Source organism: Poecilia reticulata, unplaced genomic scaffold, assembly GCF_000633615.1.
Source record: "Poecilia reticulata strain Guanapo unplaced genomic scaffold, Guppy_female_1.0+MT scaffold_190, whole genome shotgun sequence".
In the NCBI taxonomy this organism is placed as follows: Eukaryota; Metazoa; Chordata; class Actinopteri; order Cyprinodontiformes; family Poeciliidae; genus Poecilia; species Poecilia reticulata.
The window spans coordinates 258,297-271,355 of record NW_007615019.1 but is presented as its reverse complement, the minus strand read 5'-3'; the positions used below and the strand labels follow the sequence as shown (position 1 = coordinate 271,355).

At 53.2% G+C, this 13,059-nt stretch overlaps 2 protein-coding genes across 11 annotated transcripts in view; one reads left to right on the top strand and one right to left on the bottom strand.

Annotated features, from left to right (window-relative positions):
• epb41l3a (erythrocyte membrane protein band 4.1-like 3a) overlaps window positions 1–2,061 on the top strand; it is a 22,824-nt gene extending 20,763 nt beyond the window's left edge. For 5 of the 10 annotated variants that reach the window (XM_017303135.1, XM_017303136.1, XM_017303133.1 and 2 more), the window contains one exon: window positions 389–2,061. In XM_017303135.1, the coding sequence (XP_017158624.1) occupies window positions 389–499 (111 nt within the window). In that variant the 3' untranslated portion in view covers window positions 500–2,061. The other 5 variants (XM_017303126.1, XM_017303125.1, XM_017303130.1 and 2 more) reach the window with 5 other exon arrangements.
• lama1 (laminin, alpha 1) overlaps window positions 1,098–13,059 on the bottom strand; it is a gene marked incomplete at its 5' end in the record, with an annotated part of 23,079 nt that continues 11,117 nt past the window's right edge. The window contains 38 exons of the mRNA XM_017303120.1: window positions 1,098–2,314; window positions 3,166–3,379; window positions 3,456–3,589; window positions 3,730–3,883; window positions 4,046–4,195; window positions 4,278–4,464; window positions 4,560–4,666; window positions 4,754–4,931; window positions 4,999–5,193; window positions 5,268–5,419; window positions 5,489–5,641; window positions 5,730–5,844; window positions 5,921–6,062; window positions 6,136–6,280; window positions 6,355–6,505; window positions 6,585–6,709; window positions 6,780–6,933; window positions 7,008–7,141; window positions 7,213–7,356; window positions 7,979–8,133; window positions 8,209–8,382; window positions 8,499–8,615; window positions 8,763–8,865; window positions 8,934–9,072; window positions 9,174–9,337; window positions 9,411–9,527; window positions 9,610–9,820; window positions 9,891–10,044; window positions 10,182–10,293; window positions 10,443–10,541; window positions 10,624–10,766; window positions 10,844–11,037; window positions 11,108–11,191; window positions 11,264–11,382; window positions 11,460–11,600; window positions 12,416–12,533; window positions 12,625–12,752; window positions 12,874–13,059. Of these exons, the coding sequence (XP_017158609.1) occupies window positions 2,160–2,314; window positions 3,166–3,379; window positions 3,456–3,589; window positions 3,730–3,883; window positions 4,046–4,195; window positions 4,278–4,464; window positions 4,560–4,666; window positions 4,754–4,931; window positions 4,999–5,193; window positions 5,268–5,419; window positions 5,489–5,641; window positions 5,730–5,844; window positions 5,921–6,062; window positions 6,136–6,280; window positions 6,355–6,505; window positions 6,585–6,709; window positions 6,780–6,933; window positions 7,008–7,141; window positions 7,213–7,356; window positions 7,979–8,133; window positions 8,209–8,382; window positions 8,499–8,615; window positions 8,763–8,865; window positions 8,934–9,072; window positions 9,174–9,337; window positions 9,411–9,527; window positions 9,610–9,820; window positions 9,891–10,044; window positions 10,182–10,293; window positions 10,443–10,541; window positions 10,624–10,766; window positions 10,844–11,037; window positions 11,108–11,191; window positions 11,264–11,382; window positions 11,460–11,600; window positions 12,416–12,533; window positions 12,625–12,752; window positions 12,874–13,059 (5,547 nt within the window). The remainder of the gene's footprint in view (window positions 2,315–3,165; window positions 3,380–3,455; window positions 3,590–3,729; window positions 3,884–4,045; window positions 4,196–4,277; window positions 4,465–4,559; window positions 4,667–4,753; window positions 4,932–4,998; window positions 5,194–5,267; window positions 5,420–5,488; window positions 5,642–5,729; window positions 5,845–5,920; window positions 6,063–6,135; window positions 6,281–6,354; window positions 6,506–6,584; window positions 6,710–6,779; window positions 6,934–7,007; window positions 7,142–7,212; window positions 7,357–7,978; window positions 8,134–8,208; window positions 8,383–8,498; window positions 8,616–8,762; window positions 8,866–8,933; window positions 9,073–9,173; window positions 9,338–9,410; window positions 9,528–9,609; window positions 9,821–9,890; window positions 10,045–10,181; window positions 10,294–10,442; window positions 10,542–10,623; window positions 10,767–10,843; window positions 11,038–11,107; window positions 11,192–11,263; window positions 11,383–11,459; window positions 11,601–12,415; window positions 12,534–12,624; window positions 12,753–12,873) is intronic.

Below are 13,059 nucleotides of genomic sequence, written 5' to 3'. Positions count from 1 at the left end.
TACCACCACCCTGAACCCTGTCAGGTACCACCACCCTGAACCCAATCAGGTACCACCACCTTGAACCCCGTCAGGTACCATCACGTTGAACCGGATCAGAAACCGCAGGATTCACCTTCCTGCAAAGCCTCTGAGCCTAACACGCCCGATCCACAGGCCTGACCAGAACTTGCTGGCCCGAGTCCTACAGCTCCACCAGCTGGCAGAACCAGGGGGACTCCTGGAGATGCAGGGATTTGAGGACAGAGACCCAGTACTGAGTCCTTTCCAGTACCGATTTGATCCGGTCCTGAGATTGTTGCTGGTCCAGTTAGTCCAGTTCTGGTCTTGGTCCCAGTTCTGGTCCAGTCCAATCCTGGTCCGGTTCTGACGTCCCCTCTCTTTAAAGGCCCTGGCGGCGGCGCTCTGCGAGGCGCGGCGGCTGCATCCTGAACTGTCGGTCACCAGAGTCGTCGTCCACAAAGAAACTGAGGTTCCTCCTGATCACGAGATCAATTAGTGATGTCACAGGCAGGTGGGATTCCAGCTGAATGCTCATTGGTCGGTTGCATGGCCTCTGCCTGGCTGGCTCTGATTGGTTAAACCTGATCAGGTTTAACCAATCAGGTAAAAAAATTCTGTGGCTCCTGCACTTGTTTAGTTTCTGAACTCAGATTCTCCTGGTTCACCTTCAGCATGGAGCGCTCTGATTGGCTCAATCAGCTGAAAAGCCTGCAGGAGGCGCTGTACCCTCTGCTGCATGTCTGCATGATCATCAGTCACCCACACACTTCCTGCTGCAGTTCCCTTGATTAACACTAGATGTCCCTGCTGATAAAGAGAGAGAGACCAAGGAACGAAACAGCAGAAGACAACAAGATGAAAAACAACGATGATTTAAGAAAACAATCCGTTGATCTGCTTGGTCCCTCTGTCCTCCTGTCTGTCCTCCTGTCTGTCTCTCTAACTGCTGTTTGTCTCTTTCAGGACTGAATGTTGATCCTCTGTTGCATTATGGGAGTTGTAGTTCCCAGCCAATCCCACCAAGCGGATTCTGACGCCAACTGGAGCAGAGAACTCACCACATGACTGCATGGCACGCGCACACACACACACACACACACACACACACACGCACAGACACACACCCTGGTGCTGTACGCTGCAGTTGGACGTTTGTCTCCAGGTGAAGCTGTGATGTATTTTAAGAAGCCCCGCCCCCTCACACACCTCAAGCCACACCCCCTGACTGCTTCAGGAAACCTTCTGATTGGCCGACTGACTCAGGTGTGCTCCTGACTTAGTTTGAGAACCTGCTGAGAAGCTTTTATTATGAAAATCTGCTTCCTGCCCCCATCGCTTGCACAGCCAAAGCTCAGCCAGTATTTACCCATGATGCAACAGGAAGTGCCATAGAGCTCGGAGGTCTGATCCTGATGGTCGGCTCTGTTGGAGTGAACTTTGACCTCAGTCTGCTGTGGTAAACACTCTACAGGAGAGCCCTTCAAAATAAAAGCCCTGCTTGGAGTAGGGAGCTGTTGGGATGAACTCTTATTTTGAAACTCTGCAGGAAGTCTGCAGTGGTAGACGCTAGTTTCACTTGTTTGTTACATTTTTCCCTCTTGTCACATTTCTGGACCGGGTCGGTTCTGCTTGGCAGGTTCAGAACCTCAGCGAAACGTTTTCACCGTCAGAACACCAGCCTGTCTCACCTGGGCCTGTCGCCGTAGCAACCGATCCTAATGCATGTTATCTGGATCTGTGGTAATTGAGCCAGATTCTCACCTGGATCTGTTGCCATGGTAACTGTTGGTACCGGGTCATCTGAACAGGAAGTGCTTCCTGTTGGGTCAGTTGAACCCGCCTGCTGGAACCGATCCTTCATGTTCTTTATTCTGGAAAAACTGTTATTTAAGGAATTTTGTTGACCTTTGACCTCTGACCTCATTCATTTAATTAATCTGTGGCTCATTTCTGTATTTATGGCCTCAGACAGACTGAACCAGCACGCCCCCTGGTGTCCGGTTTTATTTTCTCACCTTCATCACTTTTATTCATTTATTAAAATGAAGAAACAAACAACTTTCTTCTTCTCTGGTTTATTTGTTTGTCTGATTACATTATGATGACATCAGCTTTAATAAAATCAACCTGAGATGACGTCACCATGGCGACGATCGCTACGAGGCAGGGCAGGAGTCCGGCGTGACGCCCGACAGGAAGTGGGCGGAGCTGAGATGGAGAGGGAGGTTCAGGTGAGAGCGGGCGAGCCGCAGGTTCCTCAGGCAACCTCTGAACCCGGAGCGGACGCTCAGGCAGTTCTGCTTCACGCTGGCTGGAGGAGGGAGACAAACGGGTCAGAACCAGAACCAACAGGGAGACAKACGGGTCAGAACCAGAACCAACAGGGAGACAAACGGGTCAGAACCAGAACCAACAGGGAGACAGACGGGTCAGAACCAGAACCAACAGGGAGACAGACGGGTCAGAACCAGAACCAACAGGGAGACAAACGGGTCAGAACCAGAACCAACAGGGAGACAGACGGGTCAGAACCAGGGATGGCATAGATAATTTGATAAAGTGACTTTAATCGGGTTACTGATTACTTCTTGGAAAAGTAACTTGGGTAGATTATTGATTTGGAAAGAACTAAATTACATTAAAAGTAACTTTAGTCACTTTCAGCAGCTGCTAACAGCAGCAACGCTCCACCTGTGAAAACTACACTGATCTTTGCCAAGTTATTTTATAATATCAACAATGTGTCTCCACTTATAAGGTTAAACTGAATGAGATAGTTTAATGGTTACAACAGCACAAAAACAATGTTGGTAATTTGTGTTCCTCTGTCTGGGAAACTAAATAGGATCACCAGCGACTTTAGAAACAAAACAAGCCCAAAGCTGCTTATAATAATCGGAGTCGGTCGCAGAAACTCAAAATAGTTCCAGTTTTTCAGCAACAAAACGCGCATGTCGTTCCAGTGTTTGTTATTGTTGCTGCTCATTCTGTCAGAAACGGCGGTGACTCCTCAAGACGCGTAGAGGAAAGAAAAGAAAATGACAACAGAGGGATTTGGATAAGCAACTTTAATCTGATTCTGGATTTCAAATGGCAACGTGTTACATTACTTATAATACTGACATCGTGGGTCAGAACCTGGTGTTCAGCAGCTGCTCTCACCTGGAAACCCGCCCAGGTAGACGGGGTTGTTGGTCTCAGCAGAGGTGGATTGTGGGTAGGGGTTAGCGGCGCTGTACTGCGTCCCGTCCACGCTCAGCGTCAGGCCGTGCTTCGTCTTCCTGGCCACCAGGTGGTGCCAGCGCCCGTCACAGAGCAGGGGGCCCGTGGAGCGCAGCGCCACGCGGCCCGCCCCGTTGTTCACATTGAACACCACCTGAGGAGAGAGAGGGCCTCACCTGAGCGCCGTTACCATGGCTACACCTGTCTTTACCTTAGCCGCTCGGGCTCACCTGTCCGTCCACCATCTCCAGGCCGACGGCGTCCACTTTGGCGCTGCTGATGCCCAGGAAGATGCCTTCTGATTGGCTGGTCCGGAACTCCAGAGACACCGCCATGTCAGCGCCGACCTTATACCCATCATGCACTGCAGGGACAAACAGAGGCTCACCTGAGCGTCTCCTCAGGACCGAACCAACCCCACCACTCCCCAACAGCGTCCAACCAGAGACCTGGACTGGCCTCTAGTGTTCGACCCAGCAGCAGAAGAAGAGCTGGAGGACTCACTGAGCTCAGCGTGTCCACTGCCGTTGAAATAACTTCCTGTCTGATCCTTGGTGAAGCAGGAAGTGACATCATGCTGTGAGAACGGCTTGGACAAATCCAAGATGGTACCGTTGAGACTGACAGACCGAAGACAACCTGGGAGACTGCTGCTGACCTGAGGGACAGATGGGGGGGACAGCTACAGTCAGGTCCAACTCACTTGGTCTCCTGCTCTTGAACTCAGTAGACGTTTGCATGTCGCCTGTCTCCGGGCAGATCTCCACTCTGCTGGCTCTTGATTGGTGTAAAATGTATGTGATGTCATGAGGAGTCTTACGCCGATCCTCCGGCCGTTCACACCGGCAGGTAACCCTCCGAGGAACAGCGTCCTGTCCACGTCCAGGTGGTTCCCTTTGATTGAAGCGGTGGCAGGACGGGAGCCGTCCACCGTCAGGGACACGGACCTCCGACTCACCTCGGCGCTCACCTGAGAGACGGACGGACAGGGCAGGGTTCAGATCCCGGTCCGGCTCTGGACCCTGAAGATGTCCTTCTGGAGATGGACTCACTGAGTGCCAGTGTCCATCGTTGACAGTGGTGGACAGGACGGAGGCGGGGCCTTTCCCCAGGTCTGCGGACAGCCTGACCCGTCCCCCTCTCAGACCGAGGACGACAAAGTCCATCTGCTTGGCGTCCGACAGGAGGAGCATGAGGCCGTCCAGAGCCCGGCTTCGCACCGACAACCTCACCGATACACTGACGACCAAGAGACACGACACAGCAGAGCGGCATCAGAGAATCTGGAGACGCAACACAACCCCCCCCCCCACCTTGTCGTCATGGAGACCAACATCTTCCTGAAGGCACCGGGGTTGATGAGGAAGGTCATGTGACTGTGGCTGGACGAACCAAACTGCGCTGCCGACGGCAGGAAGGATGCTTCCTGCTCCGCCACACACTTCAACACAAACCAATCACCAGCCTTAGATCACTGACCAATCAGCAGGCAGCTCACATGTGCATTGCTACTAAACACCGTGCTTACTCTTAGCGCTGCAGCTGTCAGGGCGCTCAGGTGTGTGGGTGGAGTTAAAGGCAGGTGTGCAGGCATCGACCCCACGTCCGGGTCATCAGGAAGCATAGCCCCCGCCGTGCTTCGCTCCAAAAGGCAGGTGTTAAGCTCCGCCCCCTTGTACCTGACTGCAACTGATAGGTCCACAAGCCTGCAGACCAAAACCATTAGCCAATCAGAGACAGTGGGCAGCGGCTCGGTGAGAGAGAAGGACTTACGCTCCGCCCACCACCAGGTGATGGATGCAGCCCCTGAATCGCTGGGATGAAACTCGCAATCTGATTGGCAGACGGGACTCCTTCTCCGGCGGGAGCCCACCAATGAAGAGAGAGGATGGAGTCAGCCGAGAAAAGCCTCCAGACATCAGAGACGCAGACTTCAGGTGCTCATCGTCCACCTGGAGGGACAGAGACCTGGACACGGGACAAGGCTTGTTCAGGTGGGACCGTCGGCAAAGCCAAGGGATTGTTTCCATGGCAACACATACTTCCTGTTGACAGTCATAACAACTGAGTGATCGCTTCCATCACCGAATGATCCTCCACCAGACTTCAATACTTTAACCTTCCGTGTGGCTCCGCCCACATCCCCAACCTCTGCCTCCACACCACCTGAGACCAGGTGAAGGGTCAGGAAGTACTGTGGACAGAGGACAGCAGGTGACCACGCTGAATCATTGGTGCATCACATGACCTGAGTGGGTCTCACCTGTCGGTGCACTCGGTCATCACTGAAGGCCGCCAGCAAGACTCCTGATTGGTTGTTGGAGGAGAAGGTAAAGAGAAACTCCGCCTCCTGACCGAATGATGGAGGAGCGATCTGGACGAAACCTCCAGACAGCAGAGAGACACTCCGCACCGCCTGGTGAACAACAGATCAAGTTATTGATCCCTGATTGGCCTGGGAGGGGACTTCTGTAAGGAGCCTAATCTAACTCCAGGTAACGTACCTTCAGAACGCAACCCTTCCGGACCCCGAATGCGTTCTTCAGCAGGTCAAAGTTCGAACGAGCAATCTCCACGTTCTTTATGCAACCAACGTATGCCCGGGACACCACCTGTCGCCTAGCAACCACAGAGACAGTCAGGTGAGGACAGAATAGATGTCCACATCGTCTCACGTGATCTTCAGCTAACCGACCTGATTGGTCTGGATGAAGGAAACCCTCCGATGTAGATGGGGTCGAGGTCATAGCGGTTCAGGTCCGAAGCGGTTCCTGGAGACTCGGCCTCCAACACCTCCTTCTCCGATGATTGGTCTGCCGCCATGACGGACAGGTAACCTGGACAGAGCCGGAGTCCACAGTCAGCGGGACGTCCACCTAAAGCAGTCAGCTGCTGGGTTCCTGGATCTACCTTTTCGCTTGTTCCTCTGCAGGGTGACCTTGAACCAAACTCCAGTGTTGTACTTCCTGTTGGAGGTCTGGACCAGAATCCCTGAGCCCAGGTCAAACGCCAGACGGACATGACCCTCAACCAGTTCTAGAGACAGGAAGTCCCTCTGAAGGAAACAATAAGCGAAGTCTTTGCATGTCCCTCCAGAGTAAAAGCCTTTGATGTTTGTGTGTGTGGTACCGTGTTGTTGGAGGCCAGGTAGAGGAGCAGTCCACCTGGAGACAGAGTCTTAAACAGCAGGACAATGGAGGTGGACGTGGCTTTCAGAGACTTCTGGACCATAGAGAACCCCGAGCCGTCAAAGTAGAAAGATGTCTCCTCTGCTTGGGGACTGGGACACATGCAGAGGATGGAGACAGGTGAGAAGGAGCTCAGTGTCGTTAAGCGCGTTGTGCTGATCTGAAGTTTACCTGCTGAAGCAGCCGCTGCACCGGCCCTCCCGACTGACATAGCTCCACAGGCCGATGTTCTGCTCATTCAGCGAAGCTTCCCCCAGGCATCCCTGGAAGGAGGACGAGTGCAGCCCTGCAGGACGCTGCCGGCACACACTCAGTTATCACCTGACAGTCCTCACACACACAAATGTCCACCTGCCGAAGGGCTACCTGAGTGAGAGCTCCCATTCCTCCGATGTGAATCACCGTGTTTCTGTCAATGTCCAAAACTCGCAATAATCCTGGAGAAGAGGACGTCACTGCTGGCAGAGGAGCCGACCCAGAGTCCAGTTGATGGACGGACAGAGCGGCGTGTGCCCCAAACCTGATGACATCACAGATGACATCATCAACCAGACAGAAGGAGTCAGAATCCAGATGTGTTCAGAGGTTTTCTACCGCGTAGCATTGATTTTGGTCCATCGGTTGTTGGCAATGTCTGTTTCAGGAAACTGTAGTTGGGTTGTTCCAGAGCCCAGGTTCCACAGCAAGGAAACCTTCCCATGATGCATCTCTACTGCCAGGAAGTCCACCTGAACCAAGAACACAGCAGGTTTAGGCCGCAGAATGAATCCTGATGTCTGCGTGTGTGTGTTACACGTACCGTGGTGTTGCTGCCCAGGTAGAACAGCAGGTTGTTTGGACGGGAAGTCTTCAGAACCAGACTCAGAGTGTTGAAGTTGCTGGACTGAACCGGCGGTCTGTAGGATCGGACGCAGTTCCTGTCTGCCTGGACCGCCACCTTTATCTGATGACATCACAAACACATCAACTTCCTCACAACAACGCAGTGACACCTAGTGGTGAAGTGGCAGATGAACATGTTCCTCTTGCATTATCAGGATGGTTGAGCCGGATGGATGAGGACCAAATGGAGAACCTCAAGGATCCGTTTCAGAAACAACACGGTTCAGAACTGAAACGTCTCTATGCTGATGAGACTGTTGTTTACTGTTGTGATAAATCTGAACATACTCTACATTTAACGCTTTCAAGTTCAACTGCTTCTTTATTTGGACAAAACAAACAGGAAGTTGTTGTCTAACAGACAGGAAGTGCCATGAAGTTTACTGTCTTTTTAGCCAATCAGAGATCAGTTTTAGTCATACAGAGTGTCATCTTCTTGATTTTATAACTGATGGGAACAGATCTGGATTGTTTGTTTTGTTGCTGTCAGTTCAGACCAGTTCAGACCAGTTCAGACCAGCTCTCTGAACTGGTCTGAACTGGTCTGAACTGGTCTGGACCGTAACCAGTCTACCAGGGTCTGGGTGTGAAGGTGTCTCAGTACTGAGGCTGCCGGTCTAAACTAGTTTAAACCAGTCTGAACCACCATAACCCAGTATAGACCAGCAAAGACCAGTTCATACCGACGCCGCCTGTCTTCTGGCCTGATCGATCAGTTCTCTGATGTCCGACAGATTCCTGCTCAGGGTTTCTCCCAGCATGCTCAGAGGCTTCAGTCTCTCCAGCAGCTGCTGTGTGCGATGCTCCGCCTCCTCCAGCCTGCGTTGTACCTCATTGGCTGAGCAAACAGGAAGCAGGAAGCGTTATCTCCCTGCTCGGTTTTGCGTTTTGAACCTGGTCGTCGGCGTCTCACCTGTAGCCTGGGCCCGACCCATCAGGCCGTTGGTCTCCCTCACTGTGATGTGGGTTTTTTCCACCACAGAAGAAGAGTTCTGCAGCTGCAGCCGGAGTCCCTGCAGCCTCAGCAGCGCCCCCTGCAGCCCCGAGTGAGCCAGTTCAACCTGGAGCTGAGACTGTCTGGAGGAACCTGCAGCAGACGGTCGGTCTCCATCACACCATCATCATAATCACCAATATCATCATCATCTTGATCTTCATCATCATCATCCAATCACCACTCAGAGCTGTCATCAGGTGACTCACCAGCAGGAAGCTGCTGCAGGTCTCTGATTGGACGATGGAGCAGACGGCTGCAGTTCTCCACGCCATCTCTGGCCAGTTGCAGTTTGGTGGTTACCATGGAAACATTGGCCTGCAGCTCTGAGGACAGGAAGACATTTTGATGAGCTGCTGATGTTTTCTGACCGTCACTAGGGATGGGATCGGTTTAACCAATGACAAGAACCAGTCAGAACCAATCAGAACCCAGTCTGACCCAGTCAGAACCAGGTCCAGTTCCCAACAAACCTTCAGCCGTGGCGTTGACCTGCCGACTCTCCTCTAGGACCCTGGAGGCCACGTTCAGCCTGACTCCGCCCTCCTCTGCCAGCGTCCGCTCTGATTGGCCGGTCTGAAACACAGAGCGGTCAGGTGAAACGGCTCCTCCATCACCTGGAGCTCTGCTGCTGAGACCAGTACCAGGTGGAGGGCGAGCGAGGCAGCGATCAGGCCGGATCCAGCTTCCTGGTGAGCGGAGCCAACCCACTGGATGATGTCATCATCCAGGAGAGCCCAGGGGGCGGGGCTTTGGGACCCGTTGACCACTGACATCATGGAGCTGAATGGCAAAATGTTTTAATGAAGAAACTCTCACTCACACACACACACACACACACACACACACACACACACACACACACACACACACACACTCATCACCTATGCAGCGAGTGGGCGTGGCTCTGCAGCTGGTGGGCGTGGCCTTCGGCTCGGTGAACGTTTTCCAGAGCGCTGTTGGTTTTCAGGCCGACCAGCAAAACTTCTACGTGTTTCCTGAGCGCCGGACGCAGCTGTTCCAGCTGGCTGGCCAGCAGCTCCACCTGCTGGACAGGTAGAGGCAGTGCATCAGTCACCGCGCTGCCGGCTGCAGGTCACCTGGTGGGCGGGGCGTCTCACCGCGCTGCGGTTGGTCAGTTGGGCGCTCAGACTGACGGCGTCCTTCTGCATCGTCTGGCCGTCCGCCATCAGCCCGTGAACCGCCACCAACGCAGAACCCAGGTTCTGTCGGGCCGCCTGGCCCACACAGAACCAGAACCAGATCACATGACTGCTGGGAGAAGGTCACATGACCCTCCTGTCTGCTGCTGGGGCTCACCTGAAGGTGGCGCTGCAGAGCACCTGCAGCATCAAGGAGCTTCTCTGTTTGTGAGTTTCGCTCCGCCGCCTCGCCAAGAGGAGCCCGCGCATGCTGGAGCGTTGTCATGGCGACGCCAAGGAAGTTGGTGAGGGGGCGGAGCCTGTCTTTACCTGCAGTCCACCTGGACAGGAAGTCCATCTGCAGCGAGCGGAGCAGAGCCTCGGAGAGGCTGCAGACACAGAGACACTCTCACAGCCTCTGATTGGTTTAAACCCAGGGGGCGGAGCCACGACACCCACCTGAGCTCCTGATTGACTGCCGACCCGGCGGCTGTCAGGTTGATTCCTCTGATGCGCTGTAGCCTGGCCTCTGCTTCCTCTAGACGGCCGGCGGCGTCCTCAGTCAGCTCATCGTCATTGGTCTGGTTCAGAAGCCCCGCCTCCTTCTGCAGCACTGAACCAATCAGATCACTGGTATTAGACTGCTGAATACTTCCTGACTCCAGACAACTGGCACCCAGCTGAGGGTGACGAGGTAAAACATTTCTACTGATTATTATTGTTATTCCTGGCCCCACAGTCGTTCTTTACCCCGAGTCTCGTCTTGCAGGCTGCTGACTCTCTGCAGCAGCAGCTCACTGAGGGACCAGCTGTTGTTGGTGGAGGTGAGAAAACCCCTGAGACTCCCAGACAGACGTGTCACCTGACCAATCAGAACACAGAGCACCATCATCACCTGACCCCTGACCTTTCATGCCTAAAGTTAACCTGATCTGCCTAACATGGGGTCTCCTCCTGCTGGTGGACATAATGTTCTGGCTGGTTGTTTCCAGGGAGGTGAGGTGTGTCTACCTGCTGCTGCAAAGTGCTGAGGTCAAAGGTCAGGTGATACAAGTCCTCATCCAGTCTGGACAGGTGAGATGCCCCAGCTCTGTTTGGAGAGACGCTCACCTGGACACAGCAGGACACGCTTCAGTCCACCAGAGACTCGGGTTGGTCGGGTCATAAACACTTCGACCTGGTCGGTGTTTACCTTGAAGTCTTTGGTCCGGTTCTCCAGCAGCACCAGCTGGCGGTACGGCGCCATGGCGACAGCACTCAGGTTGACAGACAGGAAGTGGTCGTTAAGGCGGTCCAGGTCGTCGAGGAGAACGGCGCTGCAGCCATCGACACACGCTGGTGACAAGAGACACAGCTGGTACCTCACAACGCTGACACACAGCGCTGTGTGTGTGTCGGCGGCAGTTACTCACACACACACTGCTCTTGATGGAGGACGTGGCGCTCCTCACACTGGTCACATGACTGACCTCTGACCCCAGGCTTGCACTGGCAGCGTCCTGTGAGGTCATCACACAGCTGATGGAGGGAGCCCCACCCACTGCAGCCACATGGCAGGCAGAGCCCGCCTGGCACAGTGGGGTTACCATGGTAACCTGGAGAGCACCTGCAGGAAGGAGAGGCCTGTGACATCACAGTAGGTGAGTCATATGACATCAGCAGGCGTAAAGACTCACCTCTCACAGTGTCTGCCTTCATATCCTGTCAGACAGGAAGTGCAGCGGAAACCTCCAGCGGCCGACACGCAGGAGGGACTGAAACTAGAGAGAAGACTCGTTAGGACTCGGAGTAAAAGACTCAGGTCAGCGTGCCCAGTGGACGGTGCAGTTCACCTGTTGACCACCAGGGGGCAGGCACACGGAGAGCAGTCACTGATGGAACCACTGACGTTTCCATAGTAACCTGGGGAGCAGACGTCGCATCGCCGCCCGCTGGTGTGATGCTGACAGTCCTGAGAATGTAACGTTTCATCACCAGGAGGCGCTCTTTCTGAAGTTCACCCCGAGTCAACCTGAACTCGGACGTTACCTGGCAGTCTCCTGTCTCCGGGTCACAGGTCGCACTGTGGTTGTTGCAGCGACATGGAAGACATGGACGCACCGTCATGGTCCTCAGACTCTGAGCAGGAAGTTCTGACTGAGGCTGGCGGAAGAAACCCACCGAACAGACCTGCAGGAAAACGAGTCAGAAAAAAGAACTGTTCTGATCCAGACCAGTTCTCTCAGTTAGCTTCATCTAAACCTTCATGTTTTACTTTGGACCCACTAGGAACCAGATCATTTAAGGAACCGCCTACTTCAATTTTGACATAATGACTCTACTTGGTAAACGGACCAGGACCAACAGGAACGCCACGGATTCCTTTCAAAATAAAACACTTCATATAAACTAGAATGCTGTCATATCGGATGTTCTGAACATGGATCTGGATTTCCATCAGGGATTTCTGACACTTGAGCCGGTTCCTTTGGAAGTTCTGATGGTTCTTCATAATGTCACAACAGGAACCCCATTAAAAATGTTTGATTTAACCAATCAGATCTTTGACATCATTGTCAAATGTTTGAGGATCTGGTGTATGTAAACTTCTGAGTTGTGGTGAATCCAGGAACCAGTCAGCCTCATTGACGGCAGGGAGGAAAAAGGTTCAGTCTTTATGTAAATATCTGCCTGAACTGTGTGTGTGTGTGTGTGTGTGTGTGTGTGTGTGTGTGTGTGTGTGYGTGTGTGTGTGCGTGTGTGTGTGTGTGTGTGTGTGTGTGGAGTTCCTGCGGCTCAGTGTTAGATAAATCACTACGCTGATGACACTGTGCTGTTTTTATCCAAATTCAGTTGTTTTAAGCGAACAAACTTGATTTTTCTCTAGTTTTTATCTGGAATCATTATTTCTGGTCTGAAAATAGATCCCTAGGGTCTCCTTCTGAAGCTGTGACAGGACTTGGTCGGGTTCTGATGGAGTTCTGAGGCGTATCAATAATGATTACCTGGCAGGACAGGCCGCCGTAGCCCGGTGGACAAAGACACGACTCGATCAGTCTGGCCTTTTCCTGGGAAGAGTCTGACTCCGCCCCCACAGCCGTCTCCATGGTGACGTTAGAAATCCTTCATGAAAGAAGAGAAATGTGATGTCAGAGCATGTGTGTGTGTGTGTGTGTGTGTGTGTGTGTGTGTGTGTGTGTGTGTGTTGGTTTACCTGCTCTGCTGGAGCCCGGTTCCATATGAGGCCTTTATGAGGACGTCCTGGACCTTACTGAGGATGGACATAAAGTCCGCCCGGGTCACTGCCCTCTGAGACACCGAGTTGAAATATTTCCATCTGTGCTGTGAAACCAATAAGAACCAGAACCGGTCAGAACCAAAACCAAAACTGGTCACAACCAGAACCAGCCACCTCCTGTGATGTTCTGAAACTGATGTTACCCAGGATGCCTTGCTGCCCTACCTCCGTCAGCCGGATGTCGTGCTGAGTGACGATGCCATTGCTAGGGGCAACCACGTCAGTGAAGATGGTGTGCTTCCTCAGGGTCCCGCCCCTCATGAGCACCTGAGGCTCCTGATTGGACAGTCCTGAGCCGTCCTCAGCGTAGAAAGTTATGATGTAAGAGAGCAGGCCGCCGTACGACATCAG